The 26,967-nt window shown below is 34.0% G+C and overlaps 2 protein-coding genes and 1 pseudogene across 2 annotated transcripts; 2 read left to right on the forward strand and 1 right to left on the reverse strand.

Moving 5' to 3' along the window:
* The first annotated feature begins 769 nt into the window (after window positions 1–769).
* LOC124840666 (B-box zinc finger protein 22-like) lies at window positions 770–5,445 on the forward strand. Its single transcript, XM_047316759.2, has 3 exons — window positions 770–1,080; window positions 2,751–3,176; window positions 4,863–5,445. Exons 1-3 carry the CDS (start codon window positions 898–900, stop codon window positions 5,142–5,144), a joined length of 891 nt encoding a protein of 296 aa, XP_047172715.1. The 5' UTR covers window positions 770–897; the 3' UTR covers window positions 5,145–5,445.
* A 10,292-nt stretch (window positions 5,446–15,737) lies between these two features.
* Window positions 15,738–19,617, forward strand: LOC148202493 (uncharacterized; annotated as a pseudogene).
* Window positions 19,618–19,867: 250 nt separating this feature from the next.
* LOC124820384 (Pentatricopeptide repeat (PPR-like) superfamily protein) lies at window positions 19,868–23,804 on the reverse strand. The gene is made up of 2 exons (XM_088110242.1): window positions 21,080–23,804; window positions 19,868–20,271 (listed from the first exon to the last, which is right to left on the reverse strand). Exon 1 carries the CDS (start codon window positions 23,736–23,738, stop codon window positions 21,876–21,878), a length of 1,863 nt encoding a protein of 620 aa, XP_087966368.1. The 5' UTR covers window positions 23,739–23,804; the 3' UTR covers window positions 19,868–20,271; window positions 21,080–21,875.
* Between the last annotated feature and the right edge of the window lie 3,163 nt (window positions 23,805–26,967).

Genomic DNA, 26,967 nt, shown 5'->3' on the forward strand with positions numbered 1-26,967 from the left:
TTTATTTCTATAATTTCCTTCTTTCCTTTCCAACAATCATTATTTAAATTTATTTTCAATTAATCAATATAATTTTTTTTTTCATATTCACTATACACAACTCAGTAATTTCAATTATATAAATAATTTCCCATTCAATTGTTCTTAAAATTATTTATTTCCTCTACTTCTGCATAAATTTTTATTATTTACATATTTTCTTATTTATATTTGCTTAACATATATGCGTACTTATAAATAATTATTCACTCAAACATATTTTTCAAAATTAATATATTAAATAAACATATTTTTTAACTTAATATGTTTTTTACAACTCAATAAATTCAATTATATATCTTTTCGTTATTTTCTTACAATTCTTTCTTTTCTATTTTCGTTCATTAAATATTTCTTATCTACATATTTTTCTAATTTATATTTTTTTTAAATATATCTATTTATAGAAATATAGTTATCTAATCTTTTTACTTATTGAAATATTATATCCTACACACTTATTTTTTAAATTAAATCTCCTTTTCATTATTTTAAAATAAATAAAAAACTAACTCAAAGGTCAAAATTTAACTCTTCGGGAGTCGAAGTTTGACATGAAACCTAACAGAACAATGTGTTATCCGAGAAGGAAAAAAAAAGACAAAGTATGCCATTTAGGTGAAAATTACAGTAATGTGAACGAACCGGTCCGGTCCCAACCCGGCGAAGTCGGTGACCCAGGCACGTGGCATTGATCTTCACGCTCTTCAAAAATATCGCGCATTTTGTTCTGCCCTTCTCACTCGGCCCTCGTGTTCCCTTCTCTCTCACACACCCAAGCTTTAAAATTTCCTCTTCTCTCTCGAACCCCTTCCAACTGGGTCACAATAACTCGCTCCAACTCGGTTCAGAATCACCATGAAGATTCAGTGCAACGTGTGCGAAGCTGCGGAGGCCAAGGTCCTCTGTTGCGCAGACGAAGCCGCACTTTGCTTGGAATGCGATGAAAAGGTTCACGCCGCAAACAAGCTCGCCACCAAGCACCAAAGGGTCCCCCTTTCTCTCTCTGCTTCCCACGTCCCTAAGTGTGACATATGTCAGGTATCTCATGTTCTTGCTTCTTAACTTTCCTTTCATGGAAAACCCTTTTCAAATTTATAAACTTTAATATATGTTACAAAGTGGGTTTATCATTTTATGTGTTATAATTTGTTACATGCAAGTAAAATCTTCATCCATTTCTATAGTTGTTTTCAATGATTAATGTTTGGTATCAGTGAACTTAACCTTGCTGGATTTGTGAAAATACAACTTGGGGGATGGATGAGAAGCCTCTTATTAGTATTATTTGGGTCAAAACATGTTTTGTTCCATCAAGGTATTTCAAAATGTCGGTTTTAGTACTGACCAAAATTGATTATGTTTCTAGTTCATATATGTACTAAGTTCATATTGAGTTATACTTAAAATTTACTTTGTTGAATGCTATCACTTATCGTTTGTGGCTATCATGCCAAGTGTTATAAGACTGCTATTATTAAACCATCCAGAAATATCTAATTCCACTAAGTGAGTGCCATAAATAGTTAATCCCATATTCAGAGTAAGTGGGTGCAAGTCCTGTTCAGGAGTAGTGCAAACAACAACCTCTCTAACACACTTTTCCTAGTACCCCTTAATATTGATCAAAATTTATTGGAAAGTTCATATATTTACTATGTCGGTTTTGATTTACTCTTAAAATTTACTTTCTCATGTTAAATCACATCTTATCTTTTGGGGGTTATCATGTCAACTGCCATAATATTAGATCATCTACAAATAAGTAAGTGGGTGCCCACAAATATCTAATAACAAACTAGAGTTAGTGCAAACCCTGTTCCGGTGTAGTGCAAACAACAGCCTCTCTAATACACTTTTCCTAATAGCCCCTGTTGTTGATCAAAATTTATTGGAAATTACGTTATCATGAATGGAGTTCATTAAATATGAAGTGAAAACTATACAATTTTTGTGATTTTTAATAAATTACATTCAATTATGAATAACGTTGTTAAATAGTGTTCTTTTAAGTAGCATATCTTTTCCGGATGAATGCAGGGACTGAAAGTGTATTGAAGTTTTTTAGGAACTAGACTAACGGTTCAAAAATAACTTTTTACAAGGTTACTTACCAGTTACCGTTGCTGACTTGTAACCACTTGTGCTAATAGATGGATATTCTTTCCTTATAAAAACAAGGATTAAACTTTGATTCATCTGTTCAGGGGACTTTACTTTCACTTTGTGAGCCTTTATGCATTTAGTGACCTTGTTGTTGTTCAGCGTTGAATGCAGTTATTAACTTCCCTATTTTGACTGAGTTTATTAAGTGACTATTGTACAGTTATAGTGTGTTAGAAAACATTTTTAGATATGATAAACTTTTCACGGAAGATAAAGTCTCAAGAATGAATTTTTCTTTGGAGCTTTGAAAACAAATTTCCTCACCGAGTGCATTTATCTTTGATTCAAATTGGCATTTTGAGGATTTTATGTGATAAAGTTCCCTGTTATAGAAATGGTTCGAATGTGGCATTTGCTTTGTTTTTTGTATTTTTTCAGAATTTTGTCAAACCAAATTATTTGTGCTTTGAATTTGTGGTTGGCTATTTGACATTGTTAGCAAGAGAGAATTCTCTTGATCTGTTAGCTTTTCTGGTTTAGTTACATATGAGTCTTTTATTTTTTTGGATTGCTTGTGATGTTGAAGTGTGCTATTCACCTTACAGGAAATGGTTGGTTATTTCTTCTGTTTAGAGGATCGGGCTTTGCTATGTAGGAATTGTGATGTATCTATTCACACTGTTAATGCCTGTGTCTCTGGTCACCAGAGGTTTTTGCTTACTGGTGTGAGAGTAGGCCTTGAAGCTACTGAGCCTGGTGCTTCCTCGTCCTCTGTCAAATCACAATCTGGGGAGAAAACATCTGATGCTAAATCTTCATCCATCTCCAGAAACGTTTCCTCCATGCCACAGCCACCAAATTTTAATGAAGTGTTTCCCTCTGAAATGGGAGGAGTTGAGGATTTTCCACCAAACAAGGTGTCTTATGGTGGCGGTTATACTGCTGGAAACATCTCACAGTGGCCCATGGAAGAATTTCTCGGGTTAAATGAATTCAGTCAGTATTACAACTATATGGATGGATCATCTAAGGTACGCTTTTTAGTTGCAATGTAGTCAATTCGTTTTGTGTAGCTTCTATTCTTTTTTGCGGTGGTAGGGTAAGGGGAGTTAGAACTCTGATAACCAGATACATTTCTATCTATGAGGCACAATTGTGATAAGTGTATCATCAATAATTTATAAATTAAATATTTCATTAATAAATATCGATAAAGTATCGGATACAAATATGTGTAAGATATAGATACTTGTTAGATAAAGATACGTGCATCATAGATTTTTATCATGTCTTTACAGTATGTATAGCCGACCCCTCCTACTCTATCTCACAAATTTATGTATGTATTGGTGCTGGTACAATAATGTCGATGGCTACATTAATCTGCATCAGGTTCCTACACTAGGCATGCAAATGCATTACTGTATAGAGAGAAATCTCAACTATGATGGTACCCCGGTCTATACCTATCATATTCGAATATGTTTTACTTTAGTTTTTGTTTCCCTTTGGTTAAGAAAGTAATGGGAACTTAATCATAGACTTCCATTATAGTCAAACAAATGACGGATAAGAGCATCCTTTGCTAGGAAGGCAGCGTAAACTTGATAGGAGTAGAAGTAGTCCAGACTTTTGGGGATCCTACATTAACTAGAGATAAGACGAATTTATAGAATATAAATAAGACAAACCTCACCTTACAAGCAAGTTTAATATGATAGAATTAGGTTTAAAGTTCATTTTTTAAAATGGTATTAGAGTCATCCAAAACTTATTCTATCGGTATTTGTTGTTTATTGGACCTATAGTGTCATCCACTATTAAACTTCTGGAAGTTAATTCCCTTTTAACATGTTATTGTAGTATCACTAAACAATGGTCAAATAGGTCCCATAAATATGTGAAAAATTTATTGTGAGAAATAGAGCTTTTTCTTGGTTGAGAGATTAAAAGGCTTTATTTTGGAAAAAAAAAAACAAATACACAAAGGAGATTCCTACTTTCTCACCAGAATCTGTCCATTTTGTAACTAACAAAAAGAAAAGCTCCCCTCTTCAACAACAAAGATCCTATTTAAAGATTTGGGGACCAACTTCTGTTATAATCTAACATCCAACCATAGCCTCCACAACAGAAACTAACTCCCTTATGACAGAAATCCTAACTAACATGCAAAAAGATAAAATAGGTTTAAAACCTATTTTGACCCTTTTTCCTATAAATGATAAGGAGTAGTCCTGTTGATTTTGAGTACCACAAAACTTCTGATATTGTCAGGAAGAGAATGTGAGGAAGTTGATCTAGTTTAAAAGATATGCACTTGTGAAAGGCAGATGTATTCCAATGTTTTATTTTTCAAACCTCTTTTCTTGTGCTTGTAATCTTAATCAGTTGTCTGTTCTTTTTCCATGTATTACGTACTAGCTAGGGAGGCATTGTGTATAAATTATTGTTATCATAAAAGTATTATTATTTTATAGATTAGATTCTTTTATTGATAAATATCTTAAAGTATCATATATTGATCCAAATACATTACACAAATTGAAGTATCATTGGATCATTTACCTAAACTAGTATGCAAGTTGATGTACTTTGACATTGTTTTGAGATTGCAGATAAAATAGTATTCATTTTCCATTTTGATGTTGGCTTGAGAGCTGATATATTATACATTGTCCATTCTTGATCTCATCTCCCAATGAAAATCTTTTCAGGCTGACAGTGGTAAACTTGGGGATTCTGACTCATCTGTTTTGAGGTCTAGTGAAGAGGAAATTGATGATGATGGCTTCTTGGGGCGTGTTCCAGATTCATCCTGGACAGTTCCTCAAATCCCTTCCCCTCCTACGGCTTCCGGATTACACTGCCCGGAACTCCGGCGATATACATCTGACAATGCTATGTTTGTTCCTGACATATGCTTTTCCGGCGAGCGGAGGCAGCCTCGCCGTGTTCTTCATCATTCTATTCATTCAAAACGGCGGAGGAACCTATAATTTGGTCTCTGAAAGCCAGCTTGGTATGTTAAAAAAGATTGTTTTTAGCTGTTAGAGATGGAGTGAGCTTTTGAAGTTTTATCCTTCTTTAGAGCATTTGAAATTCATTTTGCAACATGTTTCTTCTATTCATGGCAGTCCTCAATTTCTTTATGGGAGTGAATCTCTGAACTCTCCATTTGACAAAGAAAATAGTTGTTTGTAACTGCATTTTAGAAGGCTTCTCATTCCAGTTTCAATATAACTGGTTCTTGTAAGGGTGTTATTTGAAGTATTATTTGGATAAACCTTTTCTAAATAATGTTTTTAAGAGAAAAAGTAGTAAAGAAAATGGGATGATTATTTAAAAAGTTAAATACGTTTCTTTTTCTCTCTAGAATATTATATAAAAAATGTTTTGTTCTTAAATTAAATTATAAAATATTTAGTTTCTGTATTTTATGAAAGTATTGTAAAACATCATTCTAAAAGTTTCACATTAAACTATAATATAAGTTTTATAATATAATCTTTACATGTTAGAAATAATGTTTTACATGATTTTTATGAATTCCAGGATTTATAATTTAGTTTATAAATAAAAAATAATTTTTTATAATAATTTAGAGGTTAAAAACATATTTAATTTTTTTAATTTAAAATTATTCATACATTAGGTTAAATTAGTATAAATATAAATTAAAAAATAAAATGTTAAAAGGATGGGTTTCACAAATTAGTTTAAGAATAAGTCAATTTTAATTTATTGAACATTTTCACAAAGTAGTAACTGCATAATAGTTAATAATCAAATTCATTCTTCAAAGTGTGTGACACTGTCATTTTAGTTTCTAAAATTAGTATATTATAAAAAAGGCTTCAGAATTTAAAAGAGGTTATTTAATTTGTCTTTGTTAAAATAGATTGGTTATGGTGAAAGTAAAAATTGGTTATTATATTTTCTCTTTAAAAATTATAACATTGTATCATGTCATTATTTTTAATTTAGTTATTGAATTCATCGACTTATTTTCATTTTGGTATCTAAAAGTAGTTTCGAATTTGCCACTAGTCCTACATTACACATAGTTATTAGTAAATATAGTGTCATTTTTTTTTCATTTATGATTTTTTTTTTCTCATTTTCCACCTTCCTTTCACACTTTTTCATATTTATATTCCAATTATATATATATATATATATATATATATATATATATATATATATATATATGAAGTTTCTAATCCCAACACAAATCATAAGTAATCTTACTGTTATTCATTACTTTCACTTACATAATTTTTTTTTATGTACAACGTATGATTATAATATATATAATTATAATAGATGAACCAAAACGAACAATAATGTATAAGTTAGTGTAATTATAATAAATTATATAAAATATAAATTTAATTTTTCATAGATGTAATTCTCATATCACAGTCGGTCAATAACATATAAAATAAAATATTTATGTAAGCACTAAGCATATATTAAATTAAGCTCATCTTCCACGGTCCTATTATAACAAACATTTGACTATAATTTTAGAAAACATGTAAGATACTTTTTCACCTGCAGTACTCTCACAAAGTAATAAATGAATTAGGACCATAGTCTTCTACTAATATAACAGAGTAAATCTCTTGTATTTTCATTGTTTGATCATGTTTCATATCGAAACACTATATTGTAAGAATCTTCATTGACTCTCATAATTCGATATCATTTTCTATGTGAGTTGAATAATAATAGAGTCAAGATAATCTCATCAAATCACCATTCAATACACCTTACACCCAACTCATTATAGTACTTCTTCCCTAGAAGTCACTACACTAATCATTTATACAATTTCTTACATTACATGTCTCATCTCAAGCAATTAGTTAAATTCTAAAGTATTTTTAATATTTTTCATACAATAAGAGATATTTTTCTCAACATCCATAGTCTCTTGCTAAACGAGCTACCTTAGGAAGATAGTTAACTCAGCTAGAAGAATGACTCACTTAGCAAAAGCACACTAACAGAGCTCCCTATTTTTTTTTTTTAAATGGCTTGTCCAATTGGTGAGTATTGAGTGTAAATTCTTTAAAATTCACCCAACAAAACTAAAACCTGCTTAGCAACCAAAACCACCTTGAGCTCACTATGTTTTTACCAAATTTTTGTCTAAGTCGGTGTCTCACTCGCCTAGTGAAAAATGCCACTAGGAGCTTATTTCACAAACTTGTCCAACGAACCTTAATCTAGCGAGCCTTAACTCACCCAATGAGTGAGACCACCCTTACTCTTGGACTTTCCAAAAACCATTTTGGTCCAATGATCGAATATTCACCTGGATAGTATGGATAACCTAGAAATGGAGATTTGATATATCAAATTACCTAAGGGACCATATGAGCAATTTTACTCATTCCTCACGCAAAATACCAACTACTTGTTCAAATCAATATATCAAACTCACAAATACTAAATTAAAACCAATCCAAATCACACAAAAACAATTAATTGATATTCGATAATTCTAAAGAACCTCAATATATATCAATCAATCGTCACAACTACTATGTTCTTATTCAGACAATAAATTACGATCTCAATACTGAAAATAAACATTTTTAATATACTTAATTATCTTTCCTTACCTTGTTAGTAGACTCCAAATACCACAAGTGCTACACACACAACATTCACAAGTAACCCTAATTATACAAAGAAAATTTATATCAATTCTCTGAACATACATCCATGACCACAACAAAATAGAGATTCACTTTAAGCTACCTAAAGTCACTCGCAAACACTTAAAGACTACAAAAAACCAAATCAAAGACTGACTCAAGAAAAAAGAACTAAAAAAGAATTTTAAACGGACAAATGAGTTGTCATCTATGCCAAAATTCTTAAGGTAGGTGATAGAGATCATCTCTTGTAACATATATAAGAAGAACTTGAAGAAGAACATTTGTAATTCAAAAGATTTATGACAAGGTCCAATATCAAAACACGTCTTCTTGAATCTTATAATGTTTCATGAACCATGAAATTTAAAGAAGATGAAGATCATGAGCATAATTAAATAATAATTTAGAAAATTAAATAATTTGTAATTTTATTTTAATTTTATAAAATGTTAAATTTGTTAGGCGAGTGGGTCTCGCTAGTAAAAAAAAATGCATCTATAATTTTCATTTTTTGTTATTTTTATGTGTTTTGGGTTTTAGGTTTTATTTTAGGGTTTCTATATTTTATTAAACTTAAGTGCCTGTATATAAAGGTACTAAAAGCTAATGTAGGCACTTTATAATATATGCATTTGTATTTTTTGAGAGAGTCTCTTGGTTCTTGGATTAGAACTTTGATTCTTATAAAAAATTAACATCTTTCTAACAAATCTTCACTTGACTTATCAATATGCTAGATTATGGTCTCTCTATCTCTGTCTTATTTCACGTTCTTCTCTGATTTATTTTGGTTGTCTCATTCAAATTTAGAAAAGACGAAAAATGAAGTTGAAAATATAAAAAGAGTATAAAGAAAGATTTAGAATAAAAGTTATAGAAAAATAATAATTTGTATATAATAAAATTCAATTAATAGAAAATTCTATTTATAACTTTTTATTAACAAAATAATCCAACTACACCTGTAAAATTATTACTACTCTTAAACTATTTATTAGTTCTTTACAACTATTATTATAAGATTAAAATTGAAATTATTACAAAGAAATAGCAATAAAAAATGTTCTTTACAATTATTATTAGGTTTAAACCCTCATTTGGTCCTCGTATTTGTGTGTCAATCTCAAGTGGGTCCTCGGTTTTTTTTTCGGTCTCAATTGGGTCCACAAACTTGTAAAAATGAGCCAATTGGGTCTAAATATTTGAAAAATTGACACAATTAAGTCATCTTCGTTAAGTTTGTACATACGACGTTAAACAGATGTTAAGTTGTAACTTTTTTTTCATGGCGTGACATTGTGTATTAAATTGAATTAGTGATCTGTTGTACAATCAATAATTCCACGTAGATGTGTAAAATTTTTATATTTGTCCTTAACCAAAAGACTGAACCAAGAAGAAGAGATTGTGAAAAGGGAGTTGAAACCCTCCCAGAATCGCCCCACCAGCCGTGGCGGCCTCTTCTCCTCTAGTACCTGCTGACCTCGACTGCCGGAAAGATTTCTCGACTGGATCTTGCCCGCGAAGTGTTCCATCAGCCCCAATCCATTCCATACTACAACACCCAACACCTGCAGTTCTAGGTCTGTTAACGCTGCCTTCAAGGGTTCTTCCAATTCCTCCATGCAATCCCCCAATCTCGACCCTGACAGCATCGACCTCTTCGGCGACACCCATGTTGTCACTAACAACGATGCTGCCCCCCACGTGCGCCTCACCAATCCATCCCTTTCTTCCTCCGGTCTCCTCCGTGTCCCCGAGCCCCTTGTCTTCGTCGACGCCACTACCACCCTCTCCACCGAATTCTCCTTCTCCATCTCCGGTAATGGTGACGACGTCCTGTTTGTCCTCACTGCCGCTTCCGCCAACGGTTCAGATATCGTCACTGTTGAGTTTGTCATGTCCAAGGATGAAAATGTAGGAGACCCCAACTCGAGCCACGTTGGCATTGATGTCGGAAGCCACTTGTCCCTGGCTGTTGCGAATGCTTCCTATGTGGGTCTGGTTCTCAATAATGGGGAAAAGTTGAATGCTTGGTCAAATGGGATTTTGTTGGTATCCCCTAAGGTTAGATATGTTTGGTCAAATGGGATCATGCAATCGTTGGAAGAATAAAACATTCATGAAAATTTGTCTTCTAGTTCCGATGGCTCAACAATGGTTGATCAGTGGTCCTATGTAGTTGTATGAGCCGGAGGGTGACAAATTTGTCTTCTATGTTTTCTTCTTGGGCAATGACGGTTTCCACGGCAGAAGCTGCAAGGGTGAAGCATGTGGTGGTTGGAGGAGGGCAGTGGGATTGGTGCAAGGTTTTTCGCCAAGGGCTATGAGGCACGTTTGGACCCATCAATGAAAGTACAAATCCCTAATCCATTGCAAATAACAAATTAAATAAAAAATTTCACGTCATATAAGATGTATACATATGTGTGCACCACGTCATCACAGTTAGACGACGTCAATGATAACTTAACAGGGAGGGCTTAATTGGCTCATTTTTACAAGTTTATGAACCCGATTGAGACCGAAAAAGAAACGAGGACCCACTTGAGATTGACACACAAATACGAGGATCAAACGAGGGTTTAAACCTTATTATTATTATTATAAAATTAAAATTGAAATTATTACAAAGAAATAGCATGAAAAACCAATAACATGATAATCCTTTCTTATTTTTATAATATATATAATTTTTAATCAACTATATAAATTTATTACTAGTGTCATTTTAAATTTTAAATTTTAAATAAAACTTTAAAGTGAATTTTAATTTTGAATTTCTTTTATTTTGTGTAATTTTATAATTTTCTTTTTGGTAATTAATTGTGTTGAATTTAAAAGTTAATTATGGAACACTATGCTATTATTAGTTAAAATAAAACAATCTTAAATGCAATGTATAATTATATATTAATTAAATTAATTAATATGATTATTTTAAAATTAGGTATATTTACAATTTTAATCTTCAAAGTTGTTTTAATATTCAAATTGAATAGAATTTTAAAAAAATTGGTAGTTTTTTATTTTAACTTGAAAAATGGGAGAGAAAGGAGAAATTAGATCTTGGCCAAAACTTCGAAAAAGTAAATATTGTAATGTTTATTTGAAAAATGAATTGTAATATCATAAATTGCTATTTGTGTTATAAAAGACGGCAAAAAGCGTATCTTTAGATTCATAATGTGTCAAATTTAAAATATTTTAATAAGTTCCTTTTCTTACAATACAATTTTCAGAAGATGAGTTTAATCAAACTTTTCCAGAGGATTAAAATGTTCCGCCAAACACCAAGCACAACATCAAATACACTTACTGTGTTATATTTAGTAAATTAGTTGAAAGTTAAAAAAGTAACTAATTTAGCTACTTAAATTAGGTCAAAAATCATGTCTCATTTTTCTTTTTCATCCACAAAAATATTCAAATTTAAAGTTACTTTTGTTAATCTTTTTCATAGTCTTTTAAGGAGCAAGTTTCATAATTAATTATTTTTACGTTTAACTATTCATATGATCTCTATTTTGGTAAGAGATGGGAATGTGTTAAGTTGGTTTCATTTAATTTTAATTTAATTTTAATTATTCTAAAAAAACAATCATTTTTATCTCAGACGAAATTTATTATTTATATAAATATTATAGGCGAAATTTATTATTTATATAAATATTATAGGGGAAATTTATTATTTATATAAATATTAGATTGATATTTGAATTAAAAATGACTTTTTTAATATATTATATTATTGTATATTATTAATTAATAATGACTTTAACAACAAAATTTTAATATAAATATTAGTATACCATTTATATAAATAATAAATTTGGTCTCCATTAAAAGAAAACTGAATTTATTGTATAAATATATTTATTAATTTATTTTTATAAAAAAATAATTAATAATATATTAGTTTTAAATATAATTTTTTTAAAAATATTTCTACTTATATAAATTTAATTTTATAAAAAAATATGAATTAACAAAACATGAATTAGTAATATATAATAATATAATAGGTTAAAAAATTATTTTTAATAAAAATATAAGTATAATATTTATACAAATAATAATTTTGTTTTAATTTAGAAAAAGATTATATTATTATATTTTGAGAAAAATTAAAACTAAATTAAATTAAAGATATATATATATATATATATATATATATATATATATATATATAAAGACTAAATAATTAAAATAAGGATATTTTACTGACAAAAAATTTATAATTTTTTTACAAAATTAAAAAAAAACAAATTAAAATATGCCATGTCATTAATGTCGTTAATAACATATTTTAAAAAACCTAATTAAGAAAATTCAAAAATTAAAATAATTTTAAAAGCAAAGACGAATTTGACACATTCCCATAAAAATGAAATAACTTTTATAAACAAAGTGTGTTGGTTATATTATGGCTAATCAATATAATAGGTAGAATATCTTCAAGTATAATGATAAAAAATATAATAATGTCACGATCCAAATACACACTAAAACATAAAAGTTCTTAAAAAGAAAAGTATAATATCAATATACATAATATTTTATTGTTATAAATATCTTGTTTATTAAAAAAAAGAAATTAAATGAAACAGTCTTATCTTATAAAAGAAAAATGAAATTAATTAAGTTGTATGTTATAAATGGATGAATAAAAGATAAATAATAAGATAATGTATTATATTTAAATATATATTTTAGATTATATTCCTTTTTCAAATAGCTAGGCAATTATTATGATGTGTTTGGACAGGTTTCAACATTTATTTTCCTAACGCAAGACAAACTGTCAGGATCATATCCAGACCAATCTAGAATGAGACTTGGAATAGAAAAGTTTCAAGATTATATGAAAGTTTTGCAACCAATCATATGAAATTGTCGAAACGTGTCTGTACGAGATCTCTTCTTCGTTATAAATATCAAGGCAGAAGACAAGAGTTTTGACAAATATGTGTATGCCTACTTGTAATTCGAGGACTTGTAGAAAAAACACATTACCAAATGAAATGACGTAATTTAATGTATTCTACGTAGCTTTTGTTAACAAGTATTTTGTAAAGTTGAAAAAGTACTAGATAAAGTTGAGAATGTTTCCTCAGATTATATATTACTTTTATGTAACCAATTATAATAAGTATTTAAAATTAATCATCATGTATAAAGAATAACAAAAATAAGATAAAAATAATATGGACTCATTCTTGAAAATTTATATAAATAAATATTTACTAAGAATAATATATATAGATAATTAATTTGAGATATTTATTATTGATATTAGTATTATATTATTAGTTATTGTATTTGTATGATCACCCGATCAAATGACTGACTAGTCTTAGAACAATCAATAATTAATAATTAATCTGAACAATAACAATTATTAATGGGTAGTTAATGAGAATAATAGTCATTAATTGAAAATTAATAAAAATAATAACAGTCATTTATTGGTAATCAATGAGTCAGGCCTAATGGTAAGTTCATTATAATACTTATAAATATATGTCTGACGGAGGATGTCAGGTAATTAACTCTTATTATTCATCTTTATTACAATATTGTTACGTAAAATCATTGACTCAAGCATCAGAGTGTCTTTAACAGATACCCTCCCACATGGTTTAGACAAGAAGGAGAGCGAACAGCATAACTTGGACGTTGGAGGACCATTAGGAAAGCAATGAATGAAGAGATTGGGGCATTGAGTGCAATAATACATGAGAGCTAACCAGTTTACCGAAAGAAGCTTGACCCATTGGTGTAAAATGGGTGGATAAGAGAAAAACCAATGTGGATGAAGAAGTAGAGTGATATAAAGCTCAACTTGTAGTTAAGGGGTACAAACAAAAAAAATGAATTGATTATGACAAGGATGGAAACAATTCGACTGTTGATCTCTTTAGCAACTCAACACAAATGGACAATTCAGCATATAGATGTGAAGTCATCATTTCTTAAAGGAGTTGTGGAAGGGGAGGTATATGTTGAATAGCCATTCAACTACATGTAAAGAGGAGAAGAAAATAAAGTGTTGAGATTGAAGAAAGCGCATGATGAGTTCAAGTAGGTCACCTGAGCACAGAATGAAAGAATTGACACTTATTTCAAGAAGAATGGGTATGAGCAATGTCCATATGAATATGCTTTATACTTTAAAAAGAATAGAGAAGATATGATTATTGTTGCTTTGTATGTAGATGATTCAATCTTTATGGGAAACAAAACTGAGTTGGTTAAAGAATTTAAAGGGGTGATGAAGAACGAAATTGAAATGATCAATTTGGATCTCATGAAGTATTTTCTTAGTTTGGAGGTCGTTTGAGGGAAGGAAGGCATTTTCATGTATCAAGAAAGGTACGCCGAAGAGATTTTACAAAAGTTTAAAATGGCGTAGCGTAACCTGGTTTCTACTCCAATAAAGCCCAACACAAAATTGTCTTAGTATGGAGAAGGAGACCAAGTTAATCCAAGGAAGCACCGCAGTCTAATTAGAAGTTTAAGGTATTTGACAAACATGAGACTAGATTTAATGTTAAGTGTTGGGATCACAAGTCGATACATGGAAGAGTCGAGGTACCCACGAGAAGACTTTGAAAGGAATACTAAGGTATATGATAGAAACAATATCGTTTGGCCTATTATATACCAAGTTGAATGATTACCGACTTAGTGACTACTTAAATTGTGATTGGTGTGGAGACATTAATGATCGGAAGAGCAAAATGAGTTATGTTTTCTTCATGAAAAACACGATATTCACTTGACTTTCGAAGAAGCAACCTAGGCCGAGTACATTACAACGTCTTGGAGTGTGCATTATGTTGTTTAGCTTAAGAATCTTTTAAGCACGCTGGAAGCAAGAAAAGAAAATAATGATCCAAGTGGATAACAGGTCAGGCATTGAGTTAGCAAAAAACCCAATCAATCATGAAAGAAATAAAAAACATTAATGTTGAGTTTCACTTCATCTGAGAACCAATAAAATAAAGAAGTGTGAAGTAGAACATGTGGAAAGTAGAATGCAAATTGTTGATATGTTCACAAATTCATTACCTACTGTGTTTTTCAATGATTAGAAGAAGTTGATTGGGATGAAAGATGAAAATAATTTAAGTTTATAAAAGGGTTTTGTCAGAATAAACTTTGTCAATTATTATGAGGAATAATGTTTTAATATATTAGAAGAGCCAAAGCCAAGAAGTTAGTGTATTATGTTTTGACATTTATGGTCATTATAATAGTGTGTTGTAATAATTAGAGATACTATGGCTTAGATATGAAAGACCAAATGTTTATCCTTTAAATTATAATGTTCACGTGATATGAAATACATTAAAGTAAAATTAAATTATACAAAGACTTTGTCATTCTACTAACAGTTGTGAGTGAGTTGCGAAGAGTGCAACAATGAAAAGGAGACAGTGATGACAAGGTGAGAGCATGCAAACACTAACAACACAATGAGAAAACATCAAAAAGAAACAAAACGATGCACACAAAGTGAAAAGAGATTGAATGGATGCTATGTTTAAAGGATATACATAGATTATAGAAGAAAAGACAAAGTTAGTTTTACATGTATTCTTATTACAATCAACATAAAAACCAAAAACTATTACAAATTTACAAATTTATCACTGCATATGTTTTTACTATTTAACTTACAAGGACGTGATTTATATTTTTTTCTTGTATTGATGTAATGTCACATATCACTTTCATGTAAGACACATGACACAACCTTGAAAAAAAAAGCTGTATTCTCATAAAAAAACTATTTCGAGAAATCTAATTTAGAATATTCTAAAATATGTAATCTAAAATATATTTTAGCTTTTTTTTTTCAGCATATGTAATTCATAATAAAAAATTTTGTATTTTAAATTATATAATCTGAAATATAAACATTTATCAAGATACAGGTCAAAATTCTATCACAAATAACATATTGGAGAACACAATAGAAAGCAGAATGGACAGTTAGTTCATAAGTGAAATAATATAAGTTTTCTCTTTTGTACAGAAAAGAAAAAAGTCGCATAAAAAAAATTAAAAGAAAATCATTAGCTGATAATTAAATCAATAGACACAGTAGACAATATTAGTCATAGTTCTTGATACGCAGGAAGAAGATTCCCATTGAATGGTAACTTACTATACTAGTCATGACAACAATACATGTCCCACAACTTTTGATACAAACCCTTTATTGGGCTCAATGAGCCCTTGATCCAAGAAGAAAAGGTCAAAAATAGATGGGGGCAAAGTATATCAGAGGAAAAAGACTAAAAGAAGGGGACACAGCATATTAGGGAGGAATAGGTTGGTTAGAAGAGAGAGAGAAAGGGGTGTGGTTGTTTTAAAAAGAATCAGGATGAGAAGTTTTGGGTGGACGGTTATTTTGTTTAGTGGAGAGGGAACCATTTTTGGTTTCTCTTAGGAGCTTGGCTTTGGACAGTGGATAATTGTATCCTTCTGATTTTCTTGTTTAGCAGGAAATAAAAATCACCTATATTTATTTTGAGTCTTCATTTAATATGTTTTGTTGATTTTTTCTAAACCTATCGTTGGTCCGACCTATCGGATAGTCGCACACAATGTCACCGAAGAAGACCAATACTCGAGGAATCAATAGCTGAGGAGAATGATGAGACGAAGGTAGGGTTTGTTGCGGGAAAAGTGACCAAACTCAAGGCAGTTGTTGAGGAGTTAGTTGCGCAATCATTACAAAACCAAACCCATTTGGAGAATGTTCGTAAAGACGCCACTAAGCAGATCACAATATTACGTAAGGATGCAGGTAAGAATCAATCAAAGTTGCTCAACCTAATGTCAGAATTTACGAAGGGAAGAGAGGACGAGGATGAAGGACAGGGGTCGGTGGAACAGAAGAAAATGAATTCGGTAAAGGTTATTATATCAAGGGTGTTTCTGAGTATGAAACAGCTTGACGGAGATGATTTGTTGAAGTTTCGCGAATCGATGAAGAAAATCGAGTTGACGTCATTCCACGGTGAAGATTTCGCAGGGTGGATTGCGAGGGCAAAGGTTTATTTTAATATCCAAGAGACATGAGAAGTCGTACCTGTAAACTTTGCCCATCTTTGTATGGAAGGAAGCACGATACTATTTTTTCAGTCTCTGTTGAATGAATGAATATGAGGAGTTAACATGGAAAGATTTGAAAAGAGAGATGCTGGACAGATATGGAGGAATGGGGGAAGGAAGTGTTTATGATCAATTGGTTTCTCTGAAACAAACAGGAAGTGTGGAGGATTATATTAGAAGTTTTAAATATTTGATTACCCAAATACCACGAATGCATGACGAATAGTTCTTTTCATACTTTACTCAAGGGTTAAAGGTCGAAATCCGTGCAGAATGCGAAGTTTACACATTGCAAACCCTCTCTTTAGGAGCGCATGATGAATATGGCTCATGCCATTGATGTGGAGATGTCAGGGAGAAACAGAATGTGGCAGGGAAGAGGTGAGCCACGTGATGATGGTAAAACCTAATTGGAAACTGACCTATCTTTAGTGCGTTGGGTAAAACTAGCCCAAAATAGAATGGGGGCAATTGGGGAGGAAATGGACCAGGCCTAATTGGGGAGGAAATGGACCAGGCCGCCAATTTTTCGAAGATTGTTCCCCGATGTCTACCTCCAAACCTCCTGACCATCGCCTTCGTCAATGTCGCCTAGGTAGGATTCTTCACCTTCTTTCGCCAAAAGCGAAACTAATAATTCGCCCCCCTTCCATACAGATGTACACCAGCTTCATCTTCTCCCTTTCTATCACATTTTGTAATTCGAAGAATTTCTCCGCCCTAAGGATCCATCCCATCGGATCGACCCCTTCGAAAGTGGGTAATTCCACTCTCTTCATCCAACTCTTTTGAACGTCGCATTCTTCCTCTAATTCATCCTCTGACTCATCCTCCTCCGTACCCCGACCTCCATTAACCAAACGACGGCCTTCAGAACTCCTCCCCCGGTTCCCTCTTCTCCCACGATCGCGATTCGTGTTTCGAGTCATTCCCCTCATCTCTGCTCAAATTTCCTCCAACGTCGCTTCCATGGAATCGAATCTTCCCTCCAATGCACTCACCCTGTTCTCCATCTCGTCTCTCCTTCGATTTGGATCCGGCAGGTCGGACCAATATTGTTGGACTTCTTAAATCAAGAAGTCAAGAAAGCAAATAAATCACACCAACAGAACGCACTTATCTTAATATACTTCTCTTATTCAATGAACAAGAATACAATTGTATAGTAATCACCCCCAAGGAAGCCCGATCTCCCTCCACTAGACTAATGTTCCAGTTAACAACAAAATATTCATTTCATAATCCCCGCCCTTTACCACTAATTCTTATTTATACTCCCCTTTTCCTCTAACTAACTTCTAACAGAAACTCCCTCCTAATTTCTAACAGACATTCTCTCCTTCCCGCCTTTATTTCTCCTCACGTATACTTTTATTCCCCTATCACTAACCAAACCGAAACGTGGGTGCTTTGGTTGCCTTGGGCAGAGTTTTGGTTTAACACCACTTATCATGGATCTACAGGAATGACTCCTTTTGAAGCTGTCTATGGGATACCACCCCCTAAGATTGTGCAAGTGGTGCAAGGAGAAGTGAGAGTTGAAGTTGTCCAGAAGAATCTTTTGGAGAGGGATGAGGTGTTAAGACAACTAAAATCCCATTTGCTTCATGGTCATGATAGGATGAGGACTCAAGCCAATAAGCATCGAAAGGAAAAAAGACACTTTGTTGTGGTGATCTTGTGTTTTTAAAATTGAAACTGAATAGGCAGCAGTCTGTCATTAACAGGGTTAACCCAAAATTATGTGCTAGATATTATGGCCCTTTTGAGATTGTGGAGAAAATTAGGAAAATGGCATATCAACTAAAATTGCCACCAAGTTCAAAGATTCATCCTGTTTTTCATGTATCATTATTTAAAAGAGTCGTGAGTAAGTATAAGATTGAGGAGGATCTTCCTAATGGGTTGGAGGATGATAGAGTGGAATTACTAATTCCAGAGGGGATCTTGGCAACTCAGAACAACACAAAGAGGGGGGAAAATAAGAAGCAAGTGTTGGTGCCTTGGAAGGGGTAAAATGTTGATGAAGCTACTTGGGAAGATGAAGTAGTAATTCGAAGTCAATTTCCAGAATGTAGCCTTAAGGACAAGGCTCTATTTCAAGAAGGGGTATTGATACAGACCCAAACATTATTGGGCTCAATGAGCCCTTGATCCAAGAAGAAAAGGTAAAAAATAGATAAGGCAGAGTATATTAGAGGAAAAAGACTAGGAAGGACGACGTGGCATATTAGGGAGGAATATATTGGTTAGAAGAAAGAAAAAGAGGTGTGGTTGTTTTAAAAAGAATCAGGAAGAAGGGAAGTTTTAGGAGGACGGTTATTTTGTTTAGTGGAGAGAGAACCATTCTTGGTTTCTCTTAGGAGCTTGGCTCTGGAGAGTAGGATAGTTGTATCCTTCTGATTTTCTTGTTTATCAAGAAATAAAAATCACCTATATATGTTCTGTTGATTTTTTTTAAACCTTATCAACTTTTATGCCAATAAACTCACTACAAGAAGTCCTGTCAAGAAATAACAAAACACAAATTTTACCACGGACAAAACATAGGGGCACTACTTTATATGTAGTGTGATTTTCCAATCAAAATTGATGTTTTACTTCATTAATCCATGCAGGAAGAGTCAGCACTAAATGTCAGTGATGGTTACAGAAATGAAACTCTAACTTATAATGGAGAATCACACCTTTATTTTATTCAGGAATTCACTGTTTTATTTATATACAAAATTTATTTCTACTTTTAAACTAAGGACATCTCCCCATACTAAGTATATACGAAGTAAGGACATCTCCCTTTATATCTCAGGGACATGGCATGACAAATTTCTTGATTCATTTACACTGGTTGGGTTTCCAATGATTCATTTTTGTGTTGTAATTACAGCGTCAATCAAACTATCACCGGCATGAATCAAATAAAACAGACAAATGATTATGTATTAACACAATTACTCAAGGGAACTATGGCACCCAAATAATATCAAATCCATTACAGTCCTACTGCACTGGAACACTACTTCTACAGCAATACATCATACTGATTATGGAAGATTAAAACTGAGCTTCAAAGGGGGAAGAAAAGAAACCTTCATTGAGAAACCAAACCATGCATTCAATCGGATCTTCCGTCCAGCAACCTCAACCATACAATAAGACTAAATAGTGGCTGCCCACCAATTCCAGCGCCACCATCAAGATGCAGCGCTGCCATCGCCACTACTACACCTGCGATTTGTTTCTATTTATTGTTTCTTTTTTTCCACTACTTTTTTACTCTCTTCTCTCGTTTTTTATCTTCATTGTTCTACTTAATACTCATTCCCTGAAACATTGAAACCCCTCAATACTCATTCTCTGAAGGAGAGCAAAGAAAAGATTCTATTTGAAGATAAGGATGAATTAGTTTTATGCTTGTTAGGAGTTGCAGAGGATTTAAAATTTAAAACATGTATCTATAGTTATGAAATTATTTCAAGTCTTGAACTTGGTGGTGTTTCGTTTTAATGTTATTTTTATTTGAATTTTTAGACTTACTATTAAGAGGCTGTCTTTCTTTTATTTTTTAACAATAGTAATGTTTCCGCCTTTTTATTTTATATATATGTATTTTATTATTTTATCCGATATGCTTCTGTCATAACCGTTATGATTTATGATATATTTCTGTAAAAGAATTTTGGGTTACTAGCTAAAAGTGACAGCATGATGAATGCATAAATGAAAAAAAAAAAAACACATTATTTCAAGAATAACTAAGAATAACAAGAGAAAATATTGTTATCAACTAAAATAGTTTTAGTTTGTTTAGTTTGTATTCTTGGACTTATACAAAATGTTCAATTCAAATTGTATTGAGGTTAACCAATTTAAAATGTCAACAGTATCATATAGCTAAAAGTGGCAACTTCATGAGTGTATGAATAAAGATAAAGAAAAAGAGTAAAAACACACTATTTCAAGAAGAGTAACTAGGAGAATTGCAAATATTCTTACTCAAGGGAACAATGTCACCCAAATAACATCAAATCCATCTACAGTCCTACTGCAGTGGAACACTACTTCTAAAGAGATGCATGATACTGATTATAGAAGATTATAAGTGAGCATCAAAGGGGAGGAAGAAAATAAACCTTTAATGAGAAATCACCCCTTCAATCGGATCTGCTGTCAAGCCACCAACCAAACTCGCTCAAAGTGCCACTTCACACTCATTGATGAGCGAATTGCTAATATTCAGAGTATACTTTCTGCCTTCCGAATACTTATTAGGATTTTGAATGCTCGGCCAAAACTGAGTTCTTGATTTCCTTAGCAGAAGGCTGAAATTTAAATAACAATTTTCTTCATACCCTTTTACCACAGCTGAGATCTAACCCATTTTTGTTATTTAAACATGTTATCCACAGGTTACACTCTAGGGTGCACTGGTGCCCAAAAAATGCTGTCCTGCACCTTGAGTTTTGCCTAATTACTTCTACTTTTGATCAGTTTGATGCCCAATAAGTCACTTTACCTGGACACTGAATCCAAAGTTAGTCGGATATACAGGCTAAAGAGATTTAATTTAGCATCATTCAACATGAAACAGCACACATAACATAAAATATTAGATCTTCAAATTATCCACCCTCGACCCTGTATCCATGAAACCTGAAGCCATGGTGTGACTCCAAAGGGGACCAAGCATCAGTATTCCTATAATCATCTGGTCGGTCAGGTTTGCAACCATGAAGAAGAAAAATAAGTCTAAAGTCACTTCCCCCAAACATTCAATCCAAAGTTACTTGCCTATTCAACTAAGCAACCTTTATTGTGAGACAACACACATTTGGATTGAAATAGTATATCCTGAAATTGTCCATATAAAACCCATATAACAAAACTTCAGGGACCAACCATTGAGTCTACAGCTCAAATTCAAGATAATCAGCTGTTGACGAGGGTTTGGAACTTCACTCGCTTTTTAACACTCCGCATTCGATCATACCCAATACCAATCTTGCTGTGCATTAACTTAATCGCCAAATCCGCATTACCAGCCTTCCTCAAGGCATTGATCAGCACAGTCCGAACCTTTCCTGGTATTTCCCTACCCCTATCCACAATCCCATCAGCCAACTTGCAGGCCTCCTTCACACGACCAGCCTTGCACAGCACACCAATCATGTCCTCATAGGCTCTCTCCAGAACAATCCCCATCGGGGCAAGCTCATCCAACACCCTGCAGGCCCTTGCAACCTTCCCTGAAAGACACAGCCCAATTGAAAGAGCCCTGAAACATGCAGCATTCGGCGTGACACCTTTGTCGATCATCTCCTCCCACAGCTTCAGCGCCTCCTCGTTCCTCCTCTCCTTGAATAGCTCACTTATAAGTATAGTAAAAGTATAAATAGTCTGCTCACACCCCTCTTGCTCCATCCGCCTAAACAACATCAGAGCCTCATCAACCCTCCCACTCTTGCACAAACCATCCATCAGAGCATTGTAACAATACGAATCCGGTGGACACCCCACTTCCGCCATCTCCTCAAACAGCCTCTCCGCCTCATCCACCCTCCCAACCTTCCCAAGCCCATCAATCAAACTCGAATAAAACACAGCATTCACACCCACCTCATTACCCTTACAAAACCTGAAATAACTCATGGCCTCCTCCACTTTCCCACTCTTGCACAAACCACCTACAACAGCACCATAAGTAACCTCATCAGGCTCAACTCCATCCACCTTCATCCTCTCCAAAAACGAGAGCGCCGCATCCATGTTCCCGCTCTTGGCATAACCATCAATCATGGCAGTATACACAGCCTTGTGAGCCACACAACCTTTCTTAATCATACTCTCAAACACAAAACAACCCTCCACAACCTTCCCCTGCTTACACAACCCACATATTGTTAAACTATACGCGTGAGAAGGGATTTTCGTGACCAACACTTCATCCTCCTCCATCTCATGGTAAAGCCTCACGCACGAATCCATGTCACCCTCATTGTAACACGCCTGCATCAGGGTCATGTACGTGGCCTCATCGGGCGGCACGTTTTCAGCCTCCATTTCGCGGAGAGTGGCGAACGCGTCCCGCGTTCGCCCGACCTTGCAGTAGCCTTTGACGAGCGTGTTGTAACTGACGACGTCGGGCTTGGGCGACGCGCCTTCCTGCATTGATTTGAACACGCGCTCGGCGGACTCGACGAGGGAGGCGTTGACGAGGGCATTGAGGAGGGAGTTGAGGATGATGAGGGAGAGAGGGAGGTTGTTGGTCGTCATGGCGCGGAACAGCCAGAGGAGATCATGGATGAGGCCGGCGGCGGCTAGGGTTTTGGCGAGGGAGTGGGCAGCCGGGAGGGTGATGGGGAGGTTGGCGCGGCGGAGGCTGTCGACAGCGGCGGGGAGGGAGGAGGGGGGCAGGAGGGGTAGGAGGGACACATGGCAGTCGAGGGAGTGGGTGTAGTTGGGCTGTGTGGCGGCCCAGGAGAAGAAGCGCGTGGCGGTGAGAGGGTCGGAGAGGGAGCGGAGCGTGTGGGAAACGAAGGCGGGGGAGAGAGAGACGAGGTATTGGCGGCAGAAGGAGTCGAGGTTGGACTCCATGGAGGGAGAGCCGTCGAGGAGGGAGATGATTTGAGAGACCCACGGAGAGGTTTGAGGGGAGGAAACGACGTCGGAGAGATTGCAGAAGGGTTCCACCACCTCGCGCGGCGGAGGGAGGAGTGTGCTGAACGAGCGCCGTGCATTGTGGCTGCGCGAAGGGTAAACTCGTTTGAGTAGCGCAAGGGCCACTCTTCTCATGACTCTCACTATTTTGTTTGTCAATAAGGATTTATTTTCGTTTGAAGTGTTGGTTATTTGGGTTCTTCAAATGAATGGTTCAGTTGTTGAACTAAGAAAGCAAAAGTCAAAGTTATATATTTGTAGTGAGGGAGAGAGAAAATGAAAAGAAAGAATGAGAAATTAAATAGTTTAAATTAAAAATATATAATAAATGTGATTGGTGTAAAGAAATTAAAATTAATTATAAATATAACAAATTGTAAAAAGTTTTTGTTTGTATTTAAAAAAGTAATAAATTTGTGCAAGAGATCAAACCAGATAACTTCCACTCCAAATTAAAAATAGGATTTGTACCAGGAAGGGCCGGTCGCCGTACAGAAGAACGCTCGGTAAATGACCGTCCGCCCATTTTAATGCCAAAGGGCCAACGACCATCCGCCTTCTGCAATATGGGAGGCGGACGCCCATATCACATGGGCGGACGCCCGCACCTCATTGACTGCCCAAATCACTAATCATCGTGGCTTAGGTAAATTAACCTGGTTTAGAGGTAAGTGGGGATTAGAAGCTATTGGGCTACTTTGGGCCGTGATTAACTTTTCACTAATCCCAAGCCCATAGCAAAAACTATAAATACAGGTCCATGGTGAGTGGTAGATAGGTTACATTGAATGCACATTTATTGCTGTCCTTGAGAAAAGCCATTGCCCTGAAACTGACTTTGGCATCGGAGAGTCTTTTGCAGGTCTCCGCCCCCCAGGATTGAAAGGAGAGCTAAGATTTGGAGGGAAGATCAGCCGCCGAGACAAGAGCACAGGAGAATTGGGAGGTCCGAAATAGCACAGCCCTACACATCCGAAACAGGATTGTATAATGTCAAAGTCTTTCGCAAGTAACGTTGTCCTAGTAAAACCAAAGATGACTAATTATTAAGGTAACTAAGTGTTACTTAGCATATCCTAAACCGGTACCCACCCACAAAACATAACATAGGCTTATGAACGACAAAAACATATACATTACTATAAATAGATATTATTTACTATGTATAAATACAACATTTATTGTCTAATATGTATAATTGAATTGAGCATCACATTAACTTTTCAGGCTCCTTAACTTAGGACTAGCAAGATCGAACAAGAAAAACACATTTTACCTTATTGTTGAGAACGTTGTAACTGTGAAAAAACGAGAGATACAAGTTGAAGAAAAATAAACACTTATGTTGGACGAATACACTTTAACCTTGTAAAAACATTCAATGTCCACCGTGAGGCCAACTCTGAAGAACTCATGGTGTTTACATTTTTGGAAAAACGATAATTGGAACTACAAAGGTAGCCAACAAAGTTGAATAAAGCAAAACACAAAGGAGATAAAGGTGGGACGAAGGCATGATAGAGTAGGCTACGTTAGAAAGGGAAAATTTTTACGATTAATAAATGTGTTGATATGCATTAAGTATGTATGTTGGGGTTAAAGATAATTTGGATGAATTGTAATCTCATTTTAAGATAATGGGTATGTTCACTTGTTTATATGTGTTATAAATTGTTGATGTCAACTTTAGTTTTATGTGTATGTGAAGTTATTTGAATGATGTGTCATGTGTCTCAACAAAAGGTGGGCTCTATGTGAGTAGTCTTGTATGGGTAATGGCACCTTATGAACTCGATAAGTCTTTGTGTTAGAATGAGTGAACTCGTAAATCTTTGTGTGAGAATGATTGAAAAACTCTATGTGAGTGACACAATTGGTAATCTTGTGTAGATTGATTTATCTACTAAGCTTTATGACAAAGCATGTCTAGAAGTTGTGTGAGTGAAATAATGGATAAACTTTTCAAGAGTGAAAGGGCGAAAATTTTGTGTGAGTGTAACAATTGGTAGTTTCACATGAGTAAGATGCTTGATAGCTCTATTTGAGTTGGCTAGGCATGTCATTGTGAGCTAACATGACTCACATGGATTGGCTCACCACGGGTTGAGCTAAAAATGAATAAGCTCAAATTTACTCACTTTTTGGTGGGTCAAAAAATTTGTAACCCGGTTCAACCCACTATAGGTTAATGGGTTAATAGGTTGCTCACTTAGGGCGTGTTCGTTTGCGTTGATTCACTATTCTAGTAAATTACGAGGGGAAGATTTGTGATGATTAACTATGTTCATTTCTAGCAATTTGCAAGCGATGGAAAATGTGAATTAGTGGGATCACGTCATCATTCTATCTCACATGAGTTAAACGGATTTGAGGGCGATAATGGTTGTTTTACAATAATGTCCCTGCTATATGAAGGTAGTCGTTGTGGACCTCCATGGTCGCGAAGGGAGCATGAAGGTAGTTGTGGAACGCATTTCATGAACAACTGTGTGACAGTGAAGTGTTGGGAATTGGTTCTGGGTGTAGTGGAATCGATTCCTTTTGAAGGGTTAAAGGTAAGGGAATCAGTTTTGGGGCTTGTGAAACCAATTTCATGAGCATGCATACGTGTGTGGGCTCTTAATTGTATATCTTTATGTGGTTCTTGATCCATTTACCATATTCAGTGACCTTTGAGAGTAATAGTCTTAGTGCATATGTGAAAAGCATTGAAGATCATGGTTACATTCTTCATTTTGGTGTCTTCTTTCACATTTTCTTTATACAAAAAATGATGTATTCTTTAAAAATTACCATTATTAACTTTTTTTTTTCAAAATTATGGAGTAACAATCTTTTAAAATAATTTTAACTCATCCAAAAATTATTTCATTTTACTTTTAACATATGGGCAATGTGACCGATCGGTTTGGGGGGTGACCTACAGAATACACTCCGACGCTGAAGTCATAATTTTTCTCTGGAGGTCTAGAGTAATGAGATTATGAAAGCCTAATACATGTCTTAATACATATGGTCATTAATACATGTCTTAATCAGTCATCAATAGCCGTTACCGCATTGATTGGACTTTAACTATGTCCACATGTTGTCGTGACCGAACGACTTCTAAGTCATTTTACGTAACCTTGATGTTCGATCCGTTGGACTTGGTATGCTGTCATGCCTTACTAGGCGGGTCTATCCTATAGTAACATGTTATATAAGAAGTTCTTGATAAAGCAACTTTCTTTAGTTCTTTTTAGTATTTTTAGAAAAAAAAAAAGTTCTTTTCATTTATAGTTTTGGTTAAGATAACAATTTTGCATTTTTTTTAAGAGTGATACATGTATTTTTTTTTTATTTCCTTGTGGATGAATTCATT

Source organism: Vigna umbellata, chromosome 3 (assembly GCF_029865625.1).
Source record: "Vigna umbellata cultivar VRB3 chromosome 3, Vumbellata_1.0, whole genome shotgun sequence".
NCBI lineage: Eukaryota > Viridiplantae > Streptophyta > Magnoliopsida > Fabales > Fabaceae > Vigna > Vigna umbellata.